The sequence below is a fragment of the Haemaphysalis longicornis genome, unplaced genomic scaffold, assembly GCF_048455015.1.
Source record: "Haemaphysalis longicornis isolate Haplotype H1 unplaced genomic scaffold, Haemaphysalis longicornis Haplotype H1 scaffold_9, whole genome shotgun sequence".
Lineage (NCBI taxonomy): Eukaryota > Metazoa > Arthropoda > Arachnida > Ixodida > Ixodidae > Haemaphysalis > Haemaphysalis longicornis.
Genome location: NW_027526460.1, coordinates 62,172,943 through 62,185,858, shown reverse-complemented (window position 1 = coordinate 62,185,858; position 12,916 = coordinate 62,172,943). Strand labels below are relative to the sequence as shown.

Genomic DNA, 12,916 nt, shown 5'->3' with positions numbered 1-12,916 from the left:
AAGTAAGGAGTCGCCGTAACTTTGCGAACGCTTCATCGCAATCCCTCGACCAAGCGCCAATACCACTTTCCTTGCCGAGAAGCGCCGTCAAGGGCGCAATGATGGCGGCAAAGTTGCGAATAAAGCGGCGGAAATACGAACATAGTCCAATAAAGCTCCGTAGAGCCTTCATGGTGGTCGGTTTAGGGAACTCGGCGACCGCGCGAAGTTTGATGGCGTCGGGAAGAATTCCCTCCTTCGACACAACGTGGCCCAGTATGGTCAACTTTCGCGCCGCAAAGTGGCATTTCTTCATGTTGAGCTGCAATCTGGCTTTGGCAAGGCAAGTCAAAACCTGCTCCAGGCGCCTCAAATGAGTGTCGAAGTCGGGAGAAAAAACGACTATGCCATCGAGATAACACAGACACATTTTCCACTTCAGGCCGCGCAAAATGGTGTCCATCATCCTCTCGAACGTGGCAGGAGCGTTGCACAGGCCAAACGGCATGACGTTAAATTCATACAGGCCGTCAGGAGTGATGAACGCCGTTTTCGCGCGATCGGCCTCCGCCATGGGTACCTGCCAATATCCAGACCGCAGATCAAGGGAAGAAAAAAACTCGGCGCCTTGTAAACTCAAGAGCATCGTCAATCCGTGGTAAAGGATAGACATCCTTCCGCGTTATGCTGTTCAGACGGCGATAATCTACGCAAAAGCGGATGGAACCGTTCTTTTTCGTTACAAGCACCACGGGAGACGCCCAGGGACTGTTGGAGGGCCGAATTACTCCCCGCTTGAGCATATCGTTCACTTCTTCGTCAATAGTGCTGCGCTCCTTCGGCGACACACGGTACGGTCGTTGGCGCAGTGGTGCATGCGATCCGGTGTCGATGGAGTGAGCAACTGCAGATGTTCGGCCCAGTGGTGCCTTTGCGCCGTCAAAAGAAGAGCGGAACCGATATAGCAGAGCGAGGAGCCTCACTCGTTGGTCTGATCTGAGGGTAGGATCGATCGAAGCGCCAATGTCCGGAGGCGACAGGTCTGGTGCTGACGGGGCAGGACTCAGTCCAGCCACTGGAACCCATGACGAAAAGTCGTCTGGTACGGCGGTGACAAGCTGTGGCTCAACAACTTCGACGCAGCCAAGGACCTCACCGTGCAGGAGACGAAGGGGCTCCAAGGACTCGTTGTTGACTACTATGGCGCTCGTGCCAGCATGAACTGTCAGTAGGGCGAATGGCAGGGACAGCGATTTTCGGTGGACAAATAAGGGCGACGGCGTAAAAACAACAGGTGCGTCGGGAATGGAAGAGCAGCAGAGCGGTACGAGAGCAGCCGAGCGTGGAGGAATGTCCGTGTCGTTAGCCACGGTGAGCTTTGCAGGGGCGGTGGACTGAAGGTCGGCGTAAGGCGCGTCCAACGGAGAATCAAATTCTACTTGCGCACGCGCACAGTTGATTATTGCGCGATTGCGAGATAAAAAGTCCCAGCCTAAAATGACGTCATGGGAGCAGGATGGCAGCGCGAGGAACTCGACGGGGTACACGAAGTCCTGGATTGTGACACGCGCCGTGCAGGCTGCCAAAGGTTTTACACGTTGCGCAGTTGCGGTACATAACGAAAATTGCGGCAGTGGCGTCGTAACTTTTCTAAGCGAGCGGCAAATATCGGCGGTAATGACGGAAACGGCTGCGCCTGTGTCGACTAGTGCGACTGTACGTACACCCTCAACGGATACGTCGATTACATTTGTAGGCCTTTTACAGTTCGAAAGTCGCGCAGCTCTTGCCTCCGGAACTGCGGCGGCTAGTTTTCCTGTTCAGTTGGGCTTGAACGACGTCGCATAGGCGATAGTGAGCGGCGACGTGGGGAGCTTGAACGGCGGCTATCGGCGTCACGACGGCTGAAGTCGTTGTAACCGGAGGCAGGTAACGGCGACCTGGGTGGCACGTCGGTCATTAGCTGCGAAGACCCGTGTGGAGAGCCAAAAGTGTGGCTAACGTCATCATTCATCGCGGACACGCGGCGGCGGCAGTAACGGGCCACATGGCCTGGAAGTCGGCAGGCGAAACAGATGGGGCGATTATCAGCCGTGCGCCACGGATTCCCCGGTGGCGGATTCCTGTGTACCGCAGAGCGTGGCGGGGTTGGCGGCATGGCCCGAAAAGACGTCCCAGCTGGCTGTACCGGTCTCCCCATGGCTTCGGCATACGTGAGGGGCGCATAATACAGAGTGGGTGGCAGTGCCTCAGCCACCTGTTCCTTGATCATGTGGCGAAGCGGTGGAAGCGTCGGCGCGACAACGGAAGGAGTCACTTCGGTAGGCTGCGGAGGCACTCCGTATCGAGGAGATGGGCCAGCAACAGACGGTGGCATCGTTGATCCAGGCTCCAGGGTAAGAAGTGACACTTGCCGAGCGACTTCTTCGCGAACAAACTGTTGAAGCTGCCGCATCAAGGATGCGTCGGCCTCCGCCTCCGTCAAGCTCGACAGCGGCTCTCCCTGGACAGAAGAGCTCCGGGTAACCGCCCTCTGCGGAGTTCTTCGTAGCTTCGGCACTGGGTGATAATGTCAGCAACGGTTCGCAGATCTTTCGCTAACAGCATCTGGAAAGCATCATCATCGATTCCTTTCATCAGGTGCTTAATTTTCTCTGCTTCCGCCATAGCTGAATCAACACGGTTGCAAAGGTCCACAACATCCTCGATATAACTGGTGAAGGTCTCTCCAGGACGCTGTGCTCGTGTGCGGAGACGCTGCTCAGCAAGAAGCTTCCGCATGGCGGGACGGCCGAAGACCTCGACAATGCGGTTTTTGAATTCAGTCCAGGTAGCCATGGTGGCTGCGTTGTTGTGGAACCACTTCTTCGCTAGGTGGTCCAAATGAAACTCAACGTCATTAAGCTTCATGCGATCGTCCCATCTGTTGTGCGTGCTCACTCGCTCGTATTGCGACAGCCACTCCTCCACGTCGTTGTCATCCGTTCCATCGAAGTTAGGGGGGTCTCGCTGCCGAAGCACACCCGAACACATGATGGGCTGCGGTGAGGAAGGTGCCATGTCCCGGTCGGTGTTCAGCTGCATCACGGGCTGTAGCCGTCTGCTCCGTAACTCCAGGATGTGGTATCGGAGTCTTGCGATGCGAAGGTAGAGTCACGCTGGGAACGAACCCGCACACTCCACCAAACTGAAGCGTGGTTTATTGGACCACTAACGAGCAGTTAGACCTGCGGAGAAGCCGAGGTTCTTCGTGCTCAGCAAGCTATGTCCGACGCCATACTCGATCGGCCCGTGCCCAAGCGATGCTTCTGCCTCCTCGTCGTCGGGCGTGCACCAAGCCGAATATCCCCAACGGGGAATTGCCCTTGCATGGTTGCCTCTGACAATTACATCAATCGCGTCCATAATCAACGCTACAATATATATATCTATATATATATATATATACAGAAAGAAATGCCGGCAGTCTACAACACCAAAGAAGGCATAGGGGAAGGTTAGACTATTTTTTTACCGTTAGTTTCCCCTATGCCTTCTTTGGTGTTGAAGACTGCCGGTATTTCTTTCTGTATTTCCTAACGAGCCCCTCATTTCCAAACCATATATATATATATATATATATATATATATACTACTTTGAATAGTGTAATGTTATATCAAAACAACGAAGAATTTAGAGGGTGTATACGTAAAAAAGAAGCATATGCAGTGCAGTAAATCTCAGCTAACCGTCGCGCTTTCGTCATGAAAGGCAAACTGCGTCTTTAAGATGGCACTAGGTGGAGATGCTTTCTTGTACGTATAAAAATTTTACGAACTGTTCATATTATCATCAAATACCGTATTTACTCGCATAATGATGGCACTCGCGTAATGATCGCACCCCTGAAAGTTGTCGTCAAAATTGGATTTTTTTTTAATTTCCCACGCAATGAACGCACCCTGAACTTGGCGCAGCAGTATGTCGTATGTGTGCCTAGTCAAGCTGATGATAATTGGGCTTACATCTGTTTCCTTCGTTTTCAAAGCGGACATGGCTACGTTGTTGCCGCAGTCTTTCCGATATTAGCGATATCGGCAAGCATGCGTTGTAGTCTGATGAGGAAGAAACTCTAACTAAATGCACAGAATGTGTTCACAAGACCAAGAAAAAAATGCGCTCAGCTTGCTGCGGCGGCCGCAATGTCTGTGTTGCTGTCCCGCACTGTGATAGCTGTAGCCACTTATTGGTTGCCCTGTCGTCACCTCGCAGCAAACTCGTTCCGCCCCATTCCGTAATTCATGAAAACACTGCATTTTGTGTCACTTTGCAAAGCGGCTGGTGGCGGTGTGCGGAAGTTTATGTTTTTATTTATTATTTTCATTATGTTCATGAGACCTACCGTGAAACGTTTGACCCACAACTTGCTTGCCTTTTCTGTGCTGAAAAGTTTTTCGCGAAAAATTTACCCCGCGTAATGAACGCACCACTAAATTTGCATAACATTTTTTGGGGAAAAAGTGCGATCATTACGCGAGTAAATACGGTAAGTTAAACTTTTCTGGCGTAGCACCCCAGGCGGTCTTGCAATGCTAAGCCCACAAGTTTCAATAATGACCGTTTGAGCTCTATCGCTCTCTTGATATAATTCTATTCGTTGCAGCTTCTCAACAGATACATCACTTCATGTTGGTTACGATTTTATCTGTGAGAAGTTGACGCGTCCTCACAACGACAGAATAACGAGGCCTGAAATGTCTAGTGCACTGAAGCCATAGCTCATAGGTAAAATCTTACGCACAGAACACAGAAGAAATGTGGACAGGAAATAAAGTAGCTCCGATGTATTTACTGCCCACCAAAAGCACGCCATAACTGTAACACCCTTAGCAATACACGCGGCTTGTCACTGAAAGATTAGCACGAATAAATCTAGAAATTTCCCTGTTAACTTACCTACATTTCCAGCCAACAAGAAAAATAGGTGGCATGGATAGGGTCAGTCCCCTTCGGCTAAACAGTTCTCCAAAGAGCAACCATGTGTCTGCCGATTCAATGCGCCACACCAAATAATCGTCACTGCGGCTGTAAACAGCTCGGTGACACTGATTTGTGGGGGTGAGACAGGACCACAGTTTTCTGCGTCTCCCAGTCTCCAGCACATTGATGCTTCCGGTTCTTTACGAGAAAACGGCCGTGAGGGCTGGTTCAGGTTTGATACTGTTTATCCTGTTTCTTTAAAGATTGATTGCCGCATCCGGCTTCAACTGTTTAGAGTTTGGGTTTTGGTAAAATCCTCTTTCTTTCTCTAACGAACGTGTCTGCGAAGCTGTATTACTTTTTTTTCAGGGTGCTATGACGTACCCAAAATATCATACCATATATTTTCATGTTTACAACTGTACGTGTAGATACATGTGGGAGAAATAAGTATAAACACCATAACTAACCACCTCACAAGCTTCAACATGTTTTAACGTGACAAAAATATGCTACCGCGACGGCATAAACATGCGGCAGAGACACTTCACTGCTTACGTCTGCGAATGCAACAGCACTGTAGCCTCAGGCGTGCGATGTCTTCGAGTAATGTTTCTGCTCGTAACAAACTTTATTCTGCCCATATTGCATTCACCATTTGTGTAAGCGCCATAGAGTGTAAGCCATAGAGAAGAAACTGCGCCTTGGAATGCATGTCGTCATGGGAGATTACGGGAAAACTACAGCTTCTGGCTTCGCCTTGGCATGACGTTTGGATTCTGAGGCATTTTAGTAGGTTTGCTTTTTTCACTATGCATTGATATTCCAAGAGAACCGTTCGGACAAACTCTCATGAAAAGGAATACGCTGGACGTTCCTTTTCTTGGGTTTGACATACAGTATTTATTTTCTACATACATGACAAATGGCTTTTCTGGACGTTCTTGTGGCATTGTATTTGAATTTACGGCCGCTAAAACGTTCCAATAGAAGCCAATTATGAAAATAAGGCGGGCGCACGGTATAAGGGCGGCCCATGACGACACAGACGGTAGTGATGTAAGCGTCATATGCGCTAGCGCCACATTCCGGTCTAGTGTAGATTGTAAGAAACTCTATGGTTATCGCAACTCAATCAGCAGGGCCAGCACGTCGTCCGTCCAGTGCACGATGTAAAACTATTCTTACACCGTGGTCCAGTGGCAGGGTGCTTTCTCTCTTGACGCAACGCCTGCCACGCCCTAACCTGGCGTCTTTCTTTTGCACACGGCGCTCTGGAGGTGACGTCACGCTTCACCTCTGCGCATGCGCTGCGTTAACGCCCCCTCAGCGTTGCTGTGCTTTCCTCTGGGCGTCATAACTAAGGCGGGGCCGCTCTGACGTTGAGCGGCGGGTGCTTGAGGGCGTACTTGGAAATTCTTGAAATTTCTATGCGAACTCAACAAGTAAGCTGCCTATTCGTCACTAGCCCTTCATGTTTCACAATTTCACCGCCTAACAAAATGCAACTTCCCAGATTAATTCCTGAGGAAAGGCGTAAGCCGCCCTGCTAAAAACCCAGCTGTTAAAGCCGGCATCACTACCATAGGAGAATGCAAGGATAGGAATGGATTTCTCCAGGGGGAACCTGATACGAAAATACAGGATCTCCGAGGCCTTCGTAGATGTCTCCATCAGACACCACCCATCCATGTTAAGCGATATAAAGATACCTACTTAAACTCGGCTTTACTACCACAAAAAGTGCAATGCTGAGAAGAAAACACTAGCAGTGGCTTAGCTCGGCTATGCCAGGATACACGTAGCGCTAGCTAAGGTTCAGCTGGTTATTCGTAGCCTTCCTGGTTGTCTAGGATTAGCTTGATTATCATGCTTACTGCTGCTAAATTGATTTCCAATCCAATTCAATCCTATCCAATCCAATGCTCCTCGCGCTGGCGCCGCACGGCCCTTCTAGGTCTACGGGAAACTGCTCAACCTCGGCCAGTGTAGCTTCCGCTGCAATATTTAAAGGCAATATAAGGCGTTTCGTGAGAAGGTAGGAAGACCCCACTGCCTTTTATTATATACCTGCGTTAGACATAAAGTATTCTTGCCATACCATGAATCCTTAAAAGTTGGCTTCATTACAGTACACGAAAGCATTGCTAGAAGTTAATATTGTGTTTGGCAATATAGGCGGTCTTATTTGACATGTGGGGAAGAAACTTGGGGCCTCACTAAAAAAATTTAGAGCAAAGTAAGATCAGGCCAACTAGTCACGGAACAAAAAAATTTGTGTAGAGTAGAGGATGTTGTAGTTGATTATAAGGAATAAAATGGGGTTGGACAGATTATCTAAATCGGATAAGGAACTACTGATAAACCATCTGTTTAACGCAATGGCAACCAAGCGATGTTTAACTAAAAAGGAAAAGTGCCAGGATTCTATGAAGGAATAAACTAAAAAACTCGTGGCGACATATTGTACTCGACAAACGTTCGACCGAAGCATGTGGAAATCTTTGGCGGCGGCCTTCGTCCTGCAGTAAGTAACACGAACAGAATCCTGCTGCTGCTGATGATGGTGATATTTTTGTTGTTGTTGTTGTTGATGATGACGACGATGATGAAGACAATGATACAAAAATATTGGAACTGTCCCCCTTCATGACATACGAGTTTCCTCATTGAATACACATACAAATGGTCTAGCATTTCACAACCCTACGGGCTTTATACCAATACAGAAAAATGTCCACATGACTGACTGACTCAGTTCACAACGCCCAGCCGAAACACCCGATCCTAGTGACTTGAAATCCTGGAAGTGGATTCTTATCGTCCCGTGGCGCCTGACTAAGCCGAGATTTTGGAAATTTCGCTGCAACCAGATAAAAAGATTTTTTTTATGTTTTTGATTATCTCTCTGGCCTTTTTTTATAGTGATGCTGTTCTTGGGCCGTAAAAATCTCCGAAAAAACCCCTAATCTCTGAATATGTAGTCTACGAAAATCTCAGAAAAATAGCTTTAGGGTTAAGCGCTAACCACTCGCTATCATGAGAACCTGCCTTTTCGAGTAAGTGAGGTATTTTTACGGATTCTCCCTTATGTGTTTGACCGATTGATACATCGAAATGGTCTTTTCTGATAAATGCCACTACTACAAATACACAAAAATGATTTGAAGTAAGTTGGCGTAAGACGTCGCTATGAGGCAGATAAAAAGTTCTTAAATTATACCTGTAACAGACGGAAGAGGTCTAACAGCTCATATCAACGGCGAGCCAAACCACGAGTCATAAAGGCTTGAAATCTCGGAAGTAATTTCCCATCATGGTTTGGGAGCTCAATGTGACTGAATTATTTATAAATTACGCCCCTGCGAGAGTGAAAAGTTCCAAAATATTTTTTTTCCAGAATTCTTTATTACATCACAGGCCCGGTCAGGCACTAAACTGCTTTTGCTAGTGCAGATACCCTAATCAAATGTCTATGAATGGCTTTACGAGGTTTTTTCTAAGCAGTCTTATTAGCAATTATTAGAATTAGACGTAAGTTACATGTTTTTACTTATTTCTAAATAAGTGTTCCGGCCATTGATATATGGAACTTGTTGTCGCTTACATGTCACCCACAAAAATTCATGAAAACAAACTTCAGAACTTAGTCCCAACAAAGGTGTAAAAGAGGGAGCTGGACTTATAAAAGTACACCCCTTAAGTGGTGAAAATGGCCAAGCTGTAATATCAACGTCCAGAATGAAGCGATGGAACTAGGTAATTTTTGTCTTCAACAGACTCCTAAAGCGGCGTACGAGATCATTCGAGCTTTATTTTTTCTTACATACTTAGGTGAGTAAAAAAATCGGCATGTATCAGCTTGCGTGGTGGCAAATGCCACAGCAACACGACCTTATTTAGCCGCCCCTGCCAAGTAACTTCACCCCCTTTACCACCTCTCACCTTAAGCCCCCCCCCCCCCCCCCCTCAAAACTCAGATAACAAATATAATCAAACTGTCACAAATTCAATTTTCCTGCGTTAGAGAAACAGAGAGAGGAACAAGGGACTCTCTACTGTGAGTTGGTGAGGTCAGACTTCCTATACCCCTCGGGCGCTGTCTGTAAGGGCGCCACTGAAATCCCCCTAGCGGCCCCTTTCAAAAGTAGTCGCGGGAGTCCCCGACCCGCTCCCCACTGTCGCCGGTACTTTTGCGACACTTTCACGACAGAGATTTACCGGTTCTATGCGTTGGAAATACATATTTATGTGGAGCAGTCACTCTGCTCGCAAATTCGATGTAGTAAATGCGATGTATATGTTTCGGAAGCGATCTTAGTGCGGTACATTCGGTCCGTATTAGCGCCAGGCGTGCGTCACAGGCAGGCGACGCGAAAGTGGCACATGCGCGGAGCTGATTGTAATTCCATTGCTTCGAAATTCACTAACATTATCTCCGTAAGCAGTGTTTCTATAGGTGGTATTTCGTCATATCGTGTTTTTCCAGAACGGCTATACAATACGATGTAAATTGGTTTTTTGTGCTTACATAATCTAGCGGAGCACTCATACCCGCCCACGCCAGTTGCGCTTCATACCTGAGATATTGATCAGTACCCTTTACAAGCCAGTATGGCATAAATTTCACGAAAATTCTACGAAATAAGTGCGATGCGTAATGCCAAATTCAATGGTGGCATCAGCACACGAAACAAAATGTAGTTCTGGGTCGCCTTGTAGCGAGGTGAGCACTCGCAATCGATCATCTGCTACATATATCTTCCGCGAGCAGCGTGGAGACGTGCTTATAGAGTAATCCGCGCCCGCGAAAAAATGCTTCTTCGAAACATCGTCATACTAACCAGGAAGCCTGAGAGAATCTACCACAAACTGAATTCAGAGGGCCGTATCACAGACCACGTTCTTATCGCTTAAACGTATTTACTGTATACTTCAAACAATGGGTCCGCCGAGTAATCAGCTGTTCGTTGAAGTGGAACAACAAAAGCAAAGGGAACGAGCAGCTTGCGTGTGTTTGTCTACTAAAACGTTCATTCCTTGATTTCGCACCGCATTTGTACACAACAATAGTTAAGCGTCCCCCCTCCCCCCCCCCCCCATCTTGCGAAATATCAGTGCATTTTGTATCCAGTTGGTCTGGATAGTCCTATCCTGCTTAGGTTTTAACAAGCGTGTTTAGCATTTCCGAAGCTTCACTGGCTTTTGCATTCCCGTAGGAGCTATTCCATTTCTTCAGGACATGGCAGAGCATTAATTTTTCCCCGGTTTCATTAAATTTCCTTTTGTCCTGGCTATAAGGCGTGAATGGGCACACAATCAACGAACCATAGCCTTGGAATATACGTAACATTTTCGCGTGGCTTATATTCCAATAAAAGGCACATGGTATTGCCAGGCATGGGTAATCACAACATCGAAGCATGATTTTCTACGACGTATATATTGCATTGTCATATGGCCAAGAACTTGCATTGTCATATGGCCATTTACGGAACTGCCTCTGTTGATGCGTTTGTGGTGCGATACTAACGTTTTCATTTGTGCACTTTTACCGCTTTACTATTTATAACAGGTTTCACTCGGCTCAACGACGTCATCAAGTACGCGCACACGCCTACTGCCAAAGTCCGCTTGGTGCAGTGCAGCGGTGAAGGTGAGCTCGGCGGCTGTGGCGACGTGCTCAAGGACCTTCGCCGGAAGCGAGAGCTCCGGCTTCTTCTCGACCTCACGGCCGCTGACGCCGACGCCTTCATGAAAAGAGTAAGTAGTTAAAAAGTGACTTTGGAAGAAGCTGCTGATAACAGCAGAGTAAAAAATAGCTTTTATATCTCCCCGCGCCCTCATTTTTTTCTGCAAATGCTCTTTTGTAGCACTTGATTTCTATCTTCAGGTTTGCTGCTACAATAATGTATCGCAGGAACTGCTACAATATAAATTCACCGAGAGACGGAGAGAGTAAAAAAAAAATTCACGGGTATTTAAGCACTAGTTACTATCTTCAGGTTTGCTGCTACAATAATGTATCGCAGGAACTGCTACAATATAACTTCACCAAGAGACGGAGAGAGGAAAAAAAGTTCACGGGTATTTAAGCACTACTTACAATGTATACTCAATGCGAAAGAATTGAATGCCCAACTGCAGAACGTTCCCTATAACGATTATTATCATCCTCTATCTTTTCCGACTTTCTTCTTTTCTGCGTTTGTATAACTTGGTACCTACACAAGTATCAATGCCACGTTAAAGCACATTTAGCGAAGACGTACTCTGCGACTCCTCGAATTGCTACTTCGTGGATTAGTGTGCTCAAAGTACTCACGTACACTTCAGCACGTCTTCAACTTACGCATCTAACTCAAAGGCGAACGTGCAATTACTAGATAAACCTTCAACCTTTTTTCTAGTGCGTCTTTTTCCTTTTTCTTCACATACCAGTGTTTACACCGCCTAGCCTACCGTCATTAACTGGGACAATCGCCTAGCGTAGTGTGCATAGCGGAAACGCAGTTCTCGATTTACCCAATTGCCACTTCTGTCGTTGGCATGCACAAAGTACTCATTCAGGCCTCAACACGTCGCAACGCGTTTCGAAGTAGTCGTAAGCCACGACACATTGACTAGGTTCTGCTTCAGTGAGCCGTATTCGCAATGCTGGGGTCGTCACCTTGGGAACCCAGGCAACAGATCGTTAAAAAAACGTCTGATAGGTTCGCACCAAACCTTGGGTATTCCGAGCCGGAGCATTCAGACGAACATTCATATTTCTCGTTCAGTACTGGAGTGCCTATACGATGTTGCTGGGCAGGTGGCGCTTCTCCAAAATGACTTAGCTAAAGGTTGGTAGGGTTAGCCGTCCTTTCCTTTTTGATGTTCAGAGTCAGCTGGGCTGGGAAGGTTTTTTCTAAAGATACACCTCTATGTTCAAAAAAGTGTTACGACCAGGTTGATCATAAACCGTAAACTCTATTGATCTATTTCTTTAGAGCCTTCGCACGGCAAGGCTCCCCATTGTAACCCCTTCTATTTATTTTTACCTTGAACCGCTGTGATTAGTATTATCTAAAGCAGGGCCATTCATGGTTTCTCCCTGTCAAACAATGACGTCTAAGTTTTAATTTTTGCAGATGGCTTTGCATTTTTTGTTCGAACACGAAAAGTGTTTTGGAGGCAATGCAGCTGACAAATCAGTTCGAATTGTAAGCGGAGCTGAGGTGAACCTTAAAAAATCAAGACGATTTTGAGTACAGAGCACTTTACGGGCTCGGCTTGCGGTCGTAGCTCGTTTGCTGCACACTATCTAGCCACCACACCAACGTGGGATAGCGGCGTAACGGACCCAAACAGAGGCTTCGAAGAGATACATACTGAAAAGAGGTTTATTCATCGATCGAGACAGATACATAACATGTCTCGCTGGAACTATACGTCAGGTAACAAATACATATTACAAAATGGAAACACACACAAAAATAAAAGTAAACAAATGGCTGCATCTGGCCTACATACAAGTTGTTGATACTTGTACCGCGCACGGTATACTACGTGAAACCTCGATATATCGAACAGCACGGTGCCCGCGAAATAGTTCGATATAACCAGAATTCGATATATAAAATTAAGTAAAAAACGCGTCGTAAACTGGTACAAATCCATAAATGAACGAATCGTACGGTAAATACTCACTTGGTGCTTCAAAGTATTTGTTCTTTTGGCTTAAAGTACTGCAGCAGGGTAGCCTGGCGTGTTATACACGACTTTCTCAACGTAGTCCAAACGTTCCACAAGCGACAGGCCGGTCCCTTCTATAGCCCTGCTGTAGCGGTGAGGTATGGCCAAAACCGCTGAAGCCCCGTTCGAAGTCTGCAGTGGGGCACTATCAGCGCTTGCGGGTACAGCCTCCGCAGCGTCTTCGTTTGTGCGCTCAGTAGTAACCTAGCTCCGCTAGGATCTCCACATCCGTCAACTCCGCCG

The 12,916-nt window shown here is 47.1% G+C and overlaps 1 protein-coding gene across 1 annotated transcript in view; it reads left to right on the top strand.

The window, feature by feature from the left end:
• The window catches only part of LOC144151719 (glutamate receptor ionotropic, kainate 3-like), a 656,159-nt gene that overhangs the window by 457,584 nt on the left and 185,659 nt on the right, over window positions 1-12,916 (top strand). The window contains exon 5 of the mRNA XM_077682841.1: window positions 10,515-10,702. Coding sequence (XP_077538967.1) covers window positions 10,515-10,702 — 188 coding nt within the window. The remainder of the gene's footprint in view (window positions 1-10,514; window positions 10,703-12,916) is intronic.